Source organism: Thunnus thynnus, chromosome 23, assembly GCF_963924715.1.
Source record: "Thunnus thynnus chromosome 23, fThuThy2.1, whole genome shotgun sequence".
Classification (NCBI taxonomy): Eukaryota; Metazoa; Chordata; class Actinopteri; order Scombriformes; family Scombridae; genus Thunnus; species Thunnus thynnus.
The window spans coordinates 11,251,946-11,268,063 of NC_089539.1; the positions used below are offsets into that span (position 1 = coordinate 11,251,946).

The window sequence follows — 16,118 nt, forward strand, 5'->3', positions numbered from 1 at the left end:
TATCAGGGCAGAGAAGTGGTTGCCATGGTAACAGCAGTTGGGGCTTGGAGGAAACGGGGAGGAGAAGCAGGGAGCAAACAGTTGGGAAAGGAAAGAGAGAATGAGCGAGAGAGGTATGGAGATGGATGGAAGAGGGCAAAAATTCGGTCCTTTAAATACAATACTTTCTACATGTGACAAAACTCACTGATGCTAGTAGCTCATTGAGTACCTAAAGAATGAGTTTGTTGTTTGTTAATATGGCGAAAGGTAGGTAAAATGCTCAAAATCACCAAACATCTTTTAAGTGCCATTGGAGAGTTTAAGCCAACTTGGAAGAGAATTCCCTAAAATTAAAGTGCTCCTAAAAATAGAGGAAGCTCATGTGATAAACTTGTATCACAGGTACTGAATGGACGTCATGGTGACATCTTTTTGCTAACTGGTGTTTCTCAAGGTCAAGAATGAACTTTGAATGTCAACTCTAAATCAAACAAGCACGAGAAGATATTCAAGCGCTAAGACGAATCGGAAATTCGTACATATACAACTGCTGAAGGAAGATCCTGTGATACAATCAAAAGCTCTGGAACAGCTACTAACAGAAATGGGCCTTGATGTGAAATTTTTCATCGTTTTGCCATCAGAAAGATACTTCACGATAACCAGACAACGCCACTTTTCTGAGACTGTTTATGAAGGACAGCTTTTCACATCACCTTAAAGGTTAGCTTGGTCAGAAAAGAATCTCAATGAACTGGGAAACTGGTAAAACATCCTTCAGCTGTCTGATGTTGTATAAAGGTCGTTTGAGATGAGAGATTTTGAGATGAATGGTAACCAGCTTGACCAAATCTATGTATAAATGGCAGAAGCACTGCAGTAGTGCCTGTGTTTGCCAGACTGATATTGCATTATGAATAAATAATAAGAAGAAGGCAGCAAATCAGGCATACACAGATATGTCAATAGCACTGTTGAAATCTGATGTCATAGACCTTCAATCACTCACTCTACAGTGACAAACATTTACTTTTACCAGTTTAGAAATGGATCGTCACTACAATGCTGAGATGAACTATACTGGGTATGGCGCTTTATAAAAGGACACTTGAGCAAGACAGATACTTGCACAAATCAGGGGTTGAAACCAGGTACTATAATCACCTCTCCTTCACCACGCTGCCTTCTAAATGAGGTGTTTGAGAATAGAGCGGATGATTACTGCGTGGAGAGTTGTGAGGCCACTCACCAGTCTGTAAAGCTCTGTGACACTGATTTCATCTGGGTCCACCATACTGAACTCTTGTCTCGGGACCAGGTCCAAGCCGAGTTGTCTGAAATACAAAAACACACACATACACAGTGAGATGATGAATTCCAAACAGATCAGACTACATATTTCTACGATTCACAGGTTCCTGCTCTGCAGTAGGCAAAACAGACAAGGTCGACTAAATTGAGCATCAACAACAAAATGAACAAACACCATACAGACGCACATATGCACACACAGTTTGATTCACACACAAACAAGTGTCAGTCATCTAAATAAAACTTGACAGATCGTCCTCTTCTCTGAGGAAAAGATGAAAGAAAAAAAATCCTCTCCCTTTAGCCCCCTGCTATGCCTGCTGTCGTCTTTATCGTCCTTCGTTCAACTGCTTCCCTCCATCTTTTTCTCTCTCTTTCCTCAAATAGTTTCTCACTGCTGCCCACACTCCTTCCCTTCATCCTCTACCTCTCACTTTTCTTCTTCCTCCTTTTCCTCTCCTCTAGGCTCTCGATGGACCAAATCGGCACGCTAGAGTGTGTGTCCTTGTCAGCAATAAAAGAGACAGGCCTGGTCAACCATACAACAGCCCACAGCAAGGGACTGTCCACCCAGCTTCTCACGAAAGAGGGATGTGTGTGTGTGTGTGTGTGTGTGTGTGTGTGTGTGTGTGTGTGTGTGTGTGTGTGTGTGTGTGTGTGTGTGTGTGTGTGTGTGCATAGAACATTTGAGGACAGCATGCAGCAGGGAAATGAAGGAGAGTGAAGGGTACAGATAGACAGAGAGAATGACAGAAGCTGTGAGTTTTGTTTTTTTGTTTTTTTTTATTTCACCCCCATGGCATGGAGAGGAGAGAGAGAAGAAAGAGAGAGGAAGGATGGAGAGAGTGCTGTCTGTGTGAGAGGAAAAGAGACTTGATTGAGTGAGGAGTGTGCCTACAGGGGAGGTAGGTGACAACAAAAGAAAGAGTTGCACAGAGAGAAGAAAGAGTAGGAGAGAGAAAGTCTGAGAAAGAACGAAAAGATGAGTTAAAGAGCTGAAATAAGCTCTAGGAAGGAAGCTAGGAAGACAGAATATACAAGTAACCGAATCACATATTCAGTATTATTGCAATTTCATATTTTTCCTTGAATATGTGAAGAAATGTGAGATAAGATAAGTTCTTTTTCCAATCTAGTTTTGTTTACTTTAAGTGTTAGTTAAGCTAAAACACTAATGTTAAATGAAGCAGCTTGTTATTAGACCATAGTGGTGGTTTTACAGGTTTTTCTATTGCTCATTAACAATAAATCATATATACTTGTATACAGTATATAAGACTTAAAGTCCTACTACTACTTTGTCAAATATAAATTGTCCAAATGTGGTTATGCAGCTGAGAATAGGGACTGTGGATGATTTCTTGGTGGTATTTTCAAGCAAAAGTACTATGGAGAACCAGGAACTAATAAAAGTACTCTTTTCTTACTTTTCAATTAGTTTTACTGCATCTAAAGAACCCTGAATATCAGGCAAATTAGACATATAATTCAAAAAACACAGAGTTGGGTTATTGTTTGTAATTTTTGAGGAGTCATGCTGTGATGAATAGATGCAAAGATTGCACACAGAGTTGGAGAGGGAGGTTGAAAACCTCAGAACGCCTTTCTCCAAAGTAGCAATGCTGCTTTGATGAGTTGGGAAGCCAACAATATAATTTTGTTCTTAACATCAATAAACTTTATGCGTGTGAGTGAAGCTGCTGAGTTATGTTTGACCAGTTAGCAACATTCAGCAATACAAACTCTGCCTTAATGGTTCTCATGCCATTGGAAAGTTCTACTGTCAGGAGTTATGACACAGGGAAATAAATCATTAGCCCCTTGCTCCAAAAATAGGTAAAAAAAACAGTTAAAAGTGTTCCTCGGTTACTGGAAAGGTTCCTGCAGTAGAAACTGGCTAATGGAAGACAACAATAAGCAAATATGGAAGCATAAATCTGGTAATGTCTTGTATTTAAAAACACTGCGGTTCAGTGACCAATTTTCAAATCCCTGATGCCATAACCTTTTCAAAGAAATCAGTCTGACTCAATGTTCCCTGTGATGGATTGCTGCTCTCTCAATTTGATTTTCATACAGTTCTGGAAAAAGAGTGGATTCCAAAAGCTGAGCACAGGGCAGAAAATCAATCTCAGAACTTTAAGTACACTAGTGGTTGGCAGTAACGTTAACTTCAAGTGATGACTTATTAATGAGCTAAGACATGGGAAAAAAACAAACATAAAAACATGAATATGGTCCTTTGAGATGGAATGATAAAACATAGTGTCTGTATATGTGTGTGTGTGTTGAAAAGCAACTGCCCCAAAGCCATTTTTGGATTCCTCTACTTACTCGTTGCCCCAGTCCAATCTCGCCGTGATGTGCTGTTTAACGTCCCTCATGCGGTCATGGGTGAGGTGGCCCACCAGCACCTGCCTCCTCAGGTCCAGGATTTCATTCATCACATGCCAAAGCCGGTGGAACAAATCCCCCTCATTTTTCTGTAGAAGGAGGAAAACGGTAGAGGAGGAACAGAGAGGGGATGGAGGGGAGACAAAAATGAACAGAGTCAGTAAAAGGCGATGAATGAAAGGGAAATGGACAAGAAGGGTTAGAATTAGGACAGAATGAGGGTGACAGATAGAGAGGAAGACACAGATAAGGGGATGAAATTACAGTTGCGTCGAGCCTCCCAAAACATAAGTGAAAAAGAAGTGACAGAATGAGCATTAGAGCCAAATCGACACAGAGGAAGAGGACGACCCAGCGAGAGAGAAGCCGACAGAGGGACTTAAAATGGATTTGTGCAAATTAGCTTCAGTGTCCTGCTGCTTTTTGCCACAAATTTATGCACTTTGATCTGCAAGTATTCATCAGCTCAATTTAATCAGCATCCCAGATAGCTTAATAGGCCACAAACACAATCAATCCAACTAATGAATGTGTATGAAAGAGCTTTGGGTGTTTGTGACTTTTGAATTACCCAGGGCCAAATAAATTCACGACAAACCTAAAGAGGCGGCTTCGTTTATGCAGTAGATATTCAAATCAATGCAAACTCTTTGTTTGTGTGTTTATGTGTGTGCGTGTATGTGTGTGTGCAAGGATTCTTACCACATAGAGTTGTTTCCACATGGCACCCCAGTCTCGCAACGTCGACGTCATCTCTGTGATGACAGAGTCTTCAACAGGGATGACTGTCTCAAATTGCCTAGGTTACACAAACACACACACATGCAGAAGACAAACAAATAATGAGTACAAACCTCTACTATGACCTGTACACACACAGGAATGCAAGTAGAGAAAGAAAACAACATTACTCACCCTTTATTCTTGACATGGGCATTCTTCAAGTGGATGTAGCTGCATGGGAAGATCCCCTTTGGACAGAAGATAAACAGGTTAATGAGTATCTGTTTTAAGTGCCATTTAACTGTTAGTATTTGGTAAAGATGCACATAATCAATGCAGGGCTAAGTGTGTTTGTAGATTAAAAGAAGGAGCAGATAAAGGAGTAATGGGATTTAGGAGACAAAAAAGATGAAAAGTGTGTTTGTGTGTGTTTGACGCTAATAAACTGTAAGTTGCTCCCTATTGACTCGGGGAGATCAAAGCAGAACTTATGTTTTAAGTATTTGAGGATAAATGTAGCGCACTCACACACTTAGACTCTGAACACGCACCTAACACTTTACTCGCAACTACTGTGGGTTTATATTATCACATATTTTTCTGCTTAATTAGTGACTCACTCTGGTTTAATTGGCTGGTTTTGAGCAAGGACAGGGTTTTCAATTTTCAAACTATAATCAGCCCAAGACATACTGGTGCCAAATGGTGTTGGATTTGAGTTGAAAGAGCTGTCATCAACTTTTTGCATTTTCTTTCTGCAACCATTTGTAATAAAAATAGTTGGACTGCTACACTTTAAAATTGTCAACAGTCAGAATGTGAGCATATATTTTAGCTATCCTATTGTAGGACCTTGGGTGTAATACATCATCCATAGAATCATACATGACCAGACCATCAAAAAACAATTATTAAAAAACTGTGTACATCATTTATGTGACAGAATATTAAGTGTATGAGTGGTTTTGTGGTCCATCTGAACATTGTTAGAGGTCTTCTCTGATCCTGATTTACCTGATATTGTTTCTTCATATTGTAGTTGTTGTTATTGTAGTGAAGAGGTACTGTTCCCATCCTCTGTTGTACCTTTTTTTTCCCATTTGTAATGTTTGTAAGGGGGATTTTTTCTTCTTAGAATTGAGAATAGAGGGTGTCCTATGCTGTCAAGCCCTCCGAGACCAGTTTGTGATATATGATTTTTGGCTATATAGATAAAATTGTGAGTTTTGTTTGGACTACATATTGACTTTTCATTGATGTTCATCATGCAGCCACATACATGCATATGAATGTTTGGCTGTCCGATCATTAAGCTTGATTTGCCTCACAACATTGGTAATCAAAGACAGCAAAAACTAAAAAAAAACACTATTTCTAATTACATTCATGTCACGTAATATCAATCTTTTACCACATTGAATAATCATGTGCAATGCATTAGATGTAACTTTAGTTCATTTGGCCTTTTTCACAGCAAACCTTTAGACTGTAAAGCACAGGTGTAATATAACACTAATGGTTCCATTCTATTTAAATGAACCAGTAAGTCAGGCCAGCGTGCCTTCATGCACACTAGCAGGGTGCTGGAACTAGTGAACCTAAATGGAATGCAGCCATTATTGATGCTGTTAAAGACATCTCTGGTTTTCTTGCTATGACATGTCAAAAAAATCTACACTCCCACACAGTTCTGAGAAAAAGTAAAAATGATACTAAACACCTGTGTGAACTGACCGTAGTGGTCTGGGGATTTTTAGCACTATTAGCAGATGAAGTGAAAGTGGGTAACCACATGCAGCTTATGTTACTGACGTGCTGGACACGTTTACCAAAGTGCTCAAAGTTGAGCAACTGACAGAATGACATTTTTTTTTTGATAACAATAAAAGTAAAGCTGATGAAATCCGTCACTGACAATTGTCGCCTCAGCGTGTGGAGTTGAAGTCAGCGGCCAACAATTACAAGCCTGGGGGAGACTTTTAAATGTGACATTCCTGCTCTGTCAGGTTACACGCCATTTAATTAAAAAAAACTTCATGAGGGTATTGATTGAGTCTACAAATTAGTTAGACGCCCTTTAGAACATAACCAGACAAAGATGAGAGAAACACACACACACACACACACTCACCTTGACATTTGGATTCTTCAAGATGAATCCTCGGTACCAACCTGCAGAGACAAAGCAGTGTTTTAATTTTCAGTGCGTCACTGTGAATATTGCTCTTTTATAATCTTTCTATCTAGCTTAGACTGCAGAGCATACAAGGGGAGGAGGTGGAGAAATATGAGATACTGTGCATTTAATAAGAGAAGGATAGAAAAGAAGATGAATGTGAGCGTGTGAGGTGACAGTGATTTAATGAAAATGATCCAATCCTTCTCACAGCTGCGTGTACTAAGAATTCCATGACATGCCTACCACACATTTATTTTTATTCTAATTCAGTGTCATGTGAAAAGCTGAGAGGTGCGTGCTTTGAATGTGATTGCTTTTAATTAAGTGTAAAGTAGTTCAGTTAGCTAAAAGTTTACATTCTTTAATATTATTTGTACTCATGTCACATTTTTTCGAAACAATTTGGAAACTTACAAACAAACAATTTAAGTTTGCAGTTTTAATTTAATTGCTGATTGCTTGCTCTTTCCCTGAGAGAGCTGTGCTGTGAAAAGCACTCAAGAGCTTTGCGGTACAAAGCAACTTGTTTTTTTATAAGCTGTTTGGCAGTGACCACAGGCTTATGCACAGTAGAGCGAGAGGGGGGAGAAACCCTGTGACACATACAGCCACAAAGCAGGTGTGAAAAATAAAATTAGACTAAACAGAATAGAGACGCAATGGTGGTGAAATTTTCGGCTGATACCAAAGTTTAAAACAACAATGAGGTTGATAGCTGACGCTGGTACTGATGTTTGTTGTTATTTATTCCCTATTTTGTGCCAGGTAGACAAGCATGTTTCCCTGGCACAAAAGAGGGAGTAAAAAAATAAAAAATAACTTCAGTGTTTTAAAGTCTTTCAGCCCTTTATCACACTATTTTTCAGTCTTTCACAATCACATTCCTATTTCCATCAATGGGTCATCTGTTGAAACTGTTGGCATACGCATCTCAAACACCCTCACATGGTTTCTCAACACTACTTGCATCCTCAAGAAAGCAGAGACTGTACTCTCTGAGGCGTCTTAAGAGGTTTGTCTTTTGAACTTTTATTGCTGTACCGTTGTACCAGAGTATCACAGTGTGGTTTGGCAACCTGACTGCTCAAGACTGCAGACTGCTAACAAGGACTATAAAGGCTGCTGCAAGGATCATTGGCACAGAACTACCACAAATTTCATAACATTTACACCACTTGCTGCAAAAGGAAAGCCCGAAATATCATTAAGGACACCAGCCACCCCGCTCATGTTCTGCTCCTGCTCCTTCCACCCGTCTGAGTAACAGCTTCTTTCCACAGGCAGTCAGGTTGCTGAACAGCTGACGCACCCATATGCACTTTGTTCTTATTGTGTACTGTATATTGTGTTTATAATGTATACATATGAATGCGCTGTGCACGTAGTCTATGCAGGTCTGTAGTGGGTTATTTTTTGCTGTTTTGGGATGGTGTGTCCTTTGTGTTAAGGCAGACAGAGCAAGAGCGCAAGTATTTCACTGTATTTTTAATACACATGACAATAAAGATGAACTTGAACTTCTCTTCTCATCCAAGATGTGAGACACAGGGTTGAACGGCTGCTCACTGTCCGTGCTGGTGCATGGAGCACATAGGTATTTGTGTGCCATTGCTGGAAAACTGAGGTGATTATTTCTCCGATATCCGAGCGTGGTCTCATTTCTGGGAATGGGGGCCTCTGCAAAGAAACCATCCAGTTGCTGTGACGCCCTCATCCTTGGCTTTTAACCTTTATGGACCGTTTTCCTCCAGAATCTCCTAAAACATGTCATCCAGAGCGGGCCGTGCCCCATCCGTTTGCGCCCTCTTGCTCCGTAGATGATGAGCTCTCTCTCTCTACCGTGCGTCTCATCTCCAGCACCGGCAGCAGGCCTATCCAGCAGTACTGCTTGTGCGCGTTGTTTAACATCCTCATCAAAGTAGCAGTCTTTATATTCAGGATCCAGTGAGGTTGCGATGCAGAAAATGGAATCAGAGATGATTTGACAAAGCATTTGTCTATTGCCTCTAATAATGTGGTCTTGATTGTTTTAACAGCATGACCTATGTCAGCCTCCGTGCTTAAAAGAAGTCTCAGGGCTCTCACCGAGGGGATCACGTCAGCAGCCGATGCCTCTGATGAGCTGACTTCTCTTGTCAGCTGTTCAAACAGGGAGAGAAGTGTGATAAAGTTTTCAACTAATCCCCACTGGTGCACAATGAGGGTTGTGGGGAGGTCACAGTCTGCAGTATATGTAGCAAATGCTACACAGAATGTACTATTCTACCAAGTGGCAACATCTTTCCAAAGCCTTTTTGGTTTCATTCCCAACTGGATCTGCACAGTCTGCAGGCGTCAGAAGGCAAGGGGTGAGTGTTTAAAGTGTCTGACTATTTTTCGGCCTATTGCCACCACATCCGAGATGCTGCGCTGGCTCACAACATCATTATGAACAGCCAGCTGCAGGTTGTACGCCGTGCCGGTGAAACTAGCCAGACCACTATCCGTCATAGCTTTTGCCATATTTCTGGCATTATCTTCCATGACAGCATGTACTTTGGATTCGACTATTTTCCATGTTTCAAACATTTTCTCAAATGCCTCTGAGATAGCAGATGCAGAGTTGGGAACCCGTGAACTCCTGGGAGTGTAACACTGATTTTATCAAGTTAAAATCTTTGTGAATCCACTGTGCCATGAGGCTAAGCATGCTCACAGGGCTAGCATCCGAACTATCAGCTATGAAACTTATGGCAGGGATGTCATGAGCCAGTAGTTCATGAATGTGTGTGACCACGATGTTGTAAGTGATCCCTTCAGCTTTGACACTGTCCATAGGGAATGTTTTCCTCTTTCTAAAATGCTGTGGTTATCAAGAACTGAGTCTTTTGAAAACAAAGCACACGCAGCATAGCAACCCCATGCCAGAGTCGTGCCCAGCCGGTGGCTTCTTCTCAGAATCTGCAGCTAGGTAGGCTACTGTTGTCTAAGTCAGACTGCAAATAACCAATGCAACATTTATCCAGCGCAAAATTGATGTGTCACAACAGAAAAAAGAAAAAAAAAAAAAATCGGCCACTGCCACTGTTGACTGTCATCTTATTTGCCGATAGGCCGATGGCAGTCAACAAGGCGAATATCATCAGATACCAAGGGTGGGTGCATCCCTAAAACAGAAAATGGTGAAAAGGCTGCAGTTTGCATGCTTTTCACACCATTACACACTCCAATCTGCACTCAAGCCAAATTGATGCTTTTGCAAATCCCAATACTGATAGAAGCAATCTAATGCATTTACATCGGAGGCTTTGAGCTGATGCTGTTTTCCAAACTGGCGGTTTAAGCTCATTCCACTGTTGCAGCCATTGTAAGTCCCTCCAGATAAGAGCATTAGCTAAATAGCTCAAATGTAAATGTGTTCGATTATTCTAATCACTGCTGGGTTTCGCCTGAGCATCTGCGACTGAGGTAGTCTCTGTGATTTGTTTCAGACGTGGATGGTCAGGATAGCGTTGAGTAACTTGTCTGGGTCTGGATTGTGGAACACTCATTGTTTCCTAGATGAGTCATTTTTTCAGAAGCAGATGTCAAATACTGTGACAGCTCTTTGCTTTTTGTTTTATGTCGGTGAAAGAGGTAACATGTGTAATGGATCAGCAGGATGTGATAATGGATCAGTGTTTATATACTGTACACTCAGCATTATGTATGCACTGCTGTCAGGAACTTTAAAAAAAAGTTAAAGAAAGAGGCGGTAACATGAGGAGGTGCGTTTACAGGCAAGAGCCGCATGTCAGTAGGAAACACTTTAATTTGTAAGCTCCAGTGTGAAGTGTCAACAGTATCAACATGAAGCAGAGCCATTAGTCTGTCTCCTCTGCTGTCATCAGCCCGTCTCTCAGAGTCCACGCTGCTGGCAGGATTTTGATTTTGTTCCTCCCTTCAGGGCCAAGCATTCCGCTGGCTGTGCTATTGTCTGCTTCCTCTGGGCCCTTTTTTTTTACCGCAATATCACATCCCTCTGCCTGACTGGCTGCACGACTGGCTGCTTGACTGGTTGTCTCTCTCGGTGTGTATGTGTATGTGTGTGTGTGTGTGCGGTTTTGTCTCCCAACAGGAAGTGAGACAGAGTGTGTCAAGAGCTCCGGAAGAGGGGTGTGTGTGTGTGTGTGTGTGTGTGTTTGTGCATGGCTGCTTATTTATGTTAAGGTGTGCGTAATACTGTGGCTTTGCTGTGGTTGTTCACATTATTATGGAGATTAAAAAAAGGTAAAGAAACAAACTGCTGAACAAGTACATTCCTCCACTTATAATAAATTAAATCCAATGAGGTCTCTTCAATGCGTGATGGTCATGGTGATTGTATCGTCTACTTTATTATCTATATGTTCCAGTTTTTTCCTAACTTTTGGATTGCAGATTGGATGCAGAAGGACAGATAAGGGGGTAGAGAGAATATGGAGAGAAAGACGGAAGCAAAAAAAACATATTAACATACATAGGGAAAGAGAGACAGTGAAAGAGAGAGAGAGAGAGCGTAAGAGAACGCAAGTAGAGGAGAAAAACAGACTCAGCGTGGGCAGGAAGGCGGGAAAAGCAGCCAACTTGTGGTGCAGGAAACAGTAGAAAACATGAATTTCCACGAGCGTTCATCACTGAGACGATGCTGCTCATTTCATGCGTGATGATGAGCGAGAGGTGTGATGTTACCTCCGGTGCCCAGTGGAATTTCAGTACAACAGACAACAAAACACACATCTGAGCATCCTTGCATGTGTTTGTTTGCGCAAGTAATGTGTCTATTTCTGAGCCCGTGTGTGGTTGCAAGCATGGATCTGTGGGTCATGTGTGTTCATGTGAGGCTCACATCATCTCTATACTTAATGAAAAGGGGATGTGTCCCTGTAATTTCGTAAGGTTGCATGCGCTCGCTTCACTACTCAAGCGAAAGCATGCTTTCCTTCCTGATTCTGTTTTGTTTCTATGTTTTTTTTTTTCCACCACAGAAAGCAGTTAATTGTAAGGTAATGTAGACAAACTATGTGAATAACTATATAGTACCTTCACATTTCTCCAGGATCTGCACTGTGTCTCCGATTTCCAGCGGGAGGCCATGCTGGACAGTCCCTCGGAAACTGGCCAGCACTGAAACAAAAAACACACCCACATGAGTTTTTGATGTTTATGCAGAGTTGGAAAAAGGTCCTAAGACATGAGCTGAGTAATAAAAGAATAATAAAAAATGATGCTGCTGGAATATCAGCTTAAAAATGTAAGCAGAAAGAGGAGGCGCAATCAATAATCTGTGTAGGTGAACTAAAATCAAAAGCTTATAAAATCTCTATATTTCTGCACATACTCAAAATAGTAAAATACACAACCTTACATAAATACAATCTCTGTCTATACACATTATATGATTGTTTTTTTTACTTTAAGGAAGGATCTTTCAAACACTGTCAGCATAAACAGAAAATATCTAGTAAACATTCACTTTTGTAGGGTTAGTGAGGACAGTTACAGCAAATGCAGCCACCCATTCCATCCTCAACACACAGGGGTCATAAATCATTTTGTACGATGCAACGATAGAAGCAGCAGACTGTATTTGATTCACCATGAGCTGTTTACTATAGCCGTTCTTTTCCTACTGAGAGGCAAGCCAGCAGACGACCTCAGAGACACGTACATGTGGTAAAATAACATCTTTACCGCCTTCTCTACGCCTTTAACAACCCCCACACTGAAACCGTTTTATGGTTTATTTGATGAAAACTTAAGAGAGTGGACACAGAGGACTAAAGGAATGCCGCTATATATAACAAATATACAGATATGTCAAGTTTTTTATATGTTTTCTATGTCTCAAATCAAAGCAAAATAGGTGGACAGCAGAGGTAGGGATGGATTTAAAGGGACGTTGAATCAATTTTACACATGAAGGTCAGCTTACTTGTAAACTCCGCCTGTGAAAACAGTGGGAGAGCAGCTTTCACAAGTCTGAAAAAATAACCCCCGGTGATGTCATTATATTTTGATTTGGGCCTGAAAATGACACGTATTTTCCTCATGCTGCACATCTTTAAGAATGTGTCACAAACTGCGGGGGTGTGGAGTTTGAAAGACATGAACTGAGTGTCTATCAAGTTGAAATATGGAAAGTATCCAGTGTTTTTAAAACTAAATGGACTAAAAAAGACGGTCCCTCAGCCTCTGCAACACCATACTTTTTGTAATCTGCCCCCTGTGAGTCCCCCAACCTTAAAGAACTGCAGTCGTAAATCGCTGAATGTCCCTTCAGGGAGATGTCAAGAGGCAGAGAGAGAGAAATCATGCATTAACAGATGGAGGTGTGTAGAAAGAGGCCAGGTTTAACATAACAACAAGCATAGAAAGTTTGAAATTTTGAAACAATATTAAAACAAAAACTGAAAGAAAAAGGAGATGAAGTGAGGACGTAGGGACAGAGTGATGCTGATGGTCCATTAGTGGTGAATGGTACTTTGCACTGTGAGAGTATAATAGCCAACAGGAGAGTCAGTTGACGGCTCTTCAAGCTGCTCTTTAAAAACAGAGCTGTGTCCCGCTGACATACACACACACACACGAAAAATTAACCCACACACTTAAACCTGCATGTACACACGGATATGTCAACCACTGCGGCCTGATGTTCCCATCGCAAACACAAGCACCCACTGTTAAAACATTCACACATGTTCTTGCTGCAGCTTACAAATTCACACAAGTAGCCTATTCAAACAGCAACAAGCACACACAGAGATATGCATTCACACACGCAGAGGGGGGAAAAAAAAAAAAAAGAAAAAGACAGCTTCACTGGGATTTGGAGAGGAAACGTATAACAAGAGTCCCTGCCATGCAGAACTGAGAGGGTTCCCGCCACAGCTAAAGTATTTAGAGAGAATTTCATTTCTCCTGCCAACCGGGCTAGTCCAGTGTACCTGAACACACTGTTCAAACAGCACTGAGAGTATTTCCTCACGCTGGAGAGGGATTATATTTAATCCAGCCCAATGTAAAGACTCACAAAGTGAAGCTACCCCAAGAGACCAGACCCAGAGTACAAACGCTGTCATGGTGAAAACACAGGACAATTACCATTCAATACTATATATCAAAAATGTCTTAAAATCAAAAAACATGAGTAGTAACAAAATCTGGGTGATAATCAGATTTTGTTTGACCATTTCTATTATTCTGTTACTTTCTTAAAGGGACTTTGGTGCACAATCACCAGAAAATTTACATTTTCACGCCATTTTTCCATCACTTTCTTTAGCCCGTGCGTTTTCTGAATGCGACCCGTTTTGGATGCATCAGGAATTAAATTTGTTTTAAACAGCTGTTCCTGTTCTAAAAATCTAGGTATTTATTTGTTGAAAATTGTCAAAAACTAAAAAAAATTACCTTTATAATACACTAAGCTGCACTCAAAGAGAAATATCAGCTGCGAATCAGAGGCTGACTGCCAGATGTGTTCAGTTTGTATTTTGACTTTTTTTTTCCTGGCAGAGTAGCCCAATACCCAAGAGAAGATCCAGTTGAATTACCCATCCACCCCCTGTCTCATGTTGACACTGAGTACAAGTCTGCTGATAAAAATCAAATAGCAGCAAGACACACTGTGCTGTCTGTAACTGTGTATGTGTGTGTGTGCATTAATTCTGTGCCCTTCTGCATTTTATGTCGAAGCTTCGCCAAGTCCTTGTTATCCCTCGAGCGGCAAAAACACTATCTTTACAAGGGATTTGTCACAAGTGCACATCTGACTTTGTAATACATTCAAAGACCAACCGCTCGCACAAACACACACGCGCTGGCAAACCCGAAACTTGCCTACTTTTCTGTAATTCATTCAAAGCCCTATCACTCACACACACGCATGCACGTGCAGAGGCAATCACAGCAAACACACTCGCGACCAATGCATGAATTAACCAAGTGACTTCCCCAGCTGCAGTGAGTTAAATTATTCAGTTTCAAGTCTTTTTTTTTTCTGCTGTGAAATGAAAGCTTCCCGCCCGTCGATCCACAAGCCAGCTGCTGTCTGTCTGTCTGTAACTGCCTGTCATCCGTCTAGCTCTGAATATCTGTCTGTCAACTATGTGGGCTGGCCAACCGCCACATGATGCACTGAGGACACAGGAAAAAGGTGTTCACTCTTTAGGGAATCGATCTGTTGTTGTTTTTGTCCTATTTGCTGGGATGTGTCCTATTACTCTCAAAAAAAAAAAAAAAAAAAAAAAAAAAGAGAACAGCGAGTACAAATGGGGGAAAAAGATGCCATTCATGGCTGCTCAACCACACAGCTGCCACAGAGTGCAAAAACAGGCATAGCAGGAGGAAAATCCTATAAAAGGACGGATGGCACACGCGCCACATAACATGGCACGTCTAAGTGGATGCCACTGGTGCGTGAATATCCTATTGCATAAACTGAACAAAAGCAGACCTGCTGATGCTCAGATATGACATGAGCACACACACACACACACACAGACACACACACACACCGCCTCTCTATTGAACCTGTTACAGCCAGTTTCCAGATGGCCTGCACTGACCAGCACTTCAGCCACCAAAAGGCAGACTCTGAACCAGACTGGCACAAACACACACTCTCTGACTCTGTGTGACATCGTCTCCTGGTTCATTGCGAGGACAATGCTATTCTAGACCAGACTATCATCCCCTGAAACTAGACATTACACAAGGATGGCAGGCTGGGAGAGTCATGTACACACAGATAAACAAAGAAAAACACAATGACAAAGAGACAGGAAGTGGGAAACTATGTTTATTGTCAATTTTGTCGAGAGACAACAAGAGATCAGACTTGGAAGCTATAATAAAATTCATTGGGTCACTGGTGGAGAGCTGATGGTTGGACACAGATGCAGTGTGTCACTGGGTCTTCACAGGGCTAACATGGTAGCACTCATCTCCGTCACAACATTAAAGAATATCACTTTGGCATTCTCAGCTTATGTGAAAGAAAAAAGGCAAAATCCATTCACTGACTAGAGTACATTCAGGACTGGGTCTGGTCCAGTTTTATTGTGGTGGGCTGTGGGTCTGTGCGCCTGTACGTCTGAGACATAAGTGGATCCAATTAGGGCTGTAGTCTGCTGGTCGACTAGTCAATTAGTTGGTCAATATGCTCTTGTCCGACTAAATTCTCATTGGTCGAATAATCTCTGTTATTTTCATAAGGAGAACAGTGCTACATCAACAGCTTTCCAGGAGTAATCCATTATTTCCTGCGGCGCGAGGGACAGACTAACAAATTACCTGTGAAAACGGGGGTGTATTCAAAGCACCCCTGTTGTTTTCACAACTTTGAACTCGCCCAACCTAATGGAGACTGCTAGGTCTAACTGTACTCAATGTTTACTGAACGTACTGAACGTTTACTGAATCTGTGTTTCTCCATAATGACACAACGAGAACCCCCACCAGGCCAAAAAAAATGTTTTTTAATATTTGAAATCGATAGCGTTTGGGAGTCTCTGTGCAGCGCTGTCCC

General features: G+C 41.4%; 1 protein-coding gene across 6 annotated transcripts in view; it reads right to left on the reverse strand.

Annotated features, from left to right (window-relative positions):
• dock4b (dedicator of cytokinesis 4b) overlaps positions 1 to 16,118 on the reverse strand; it is a 119,919-nt gene that overhangs the window by 76,521 nt on the left and 27,280 nt on the right. For all 6 annotated transcript variants that reach the window (XM_067582546.1, XM_067582548.1, XM_067582547.1 and 3 more), the window contains exons 2-7: positions 11,630 to 11,713; positions 6,542 to 6,582; positions 4,603 to 4,658; positions 4,390 to 4,486; positions 3,628 to 3,776; positions 1,232 to 1,316 (exon numbers count right to left, since the gene is read on the reverse strand). In XM_067582546.1, coding sequence (XP_067438647.1) covers positions 1,232 to 1,316; positions 3,628 to 3,776; positions 4,390 to 4,486; positions 4,603 to 4,658; positions 6,542 to 6,582; positions 11,630 to 11,713 — 512 coding nt within the window. The remainder of the gene's footprint in view (positions 1 to 1,231; positions 1,317 to 3,627; positions 3,777 to 4,389; positions 4,487 to 4,602; positions 4,659 to 6,541; positions 6,583 to 11,629; positions 11,714 to 16,118) is intronic.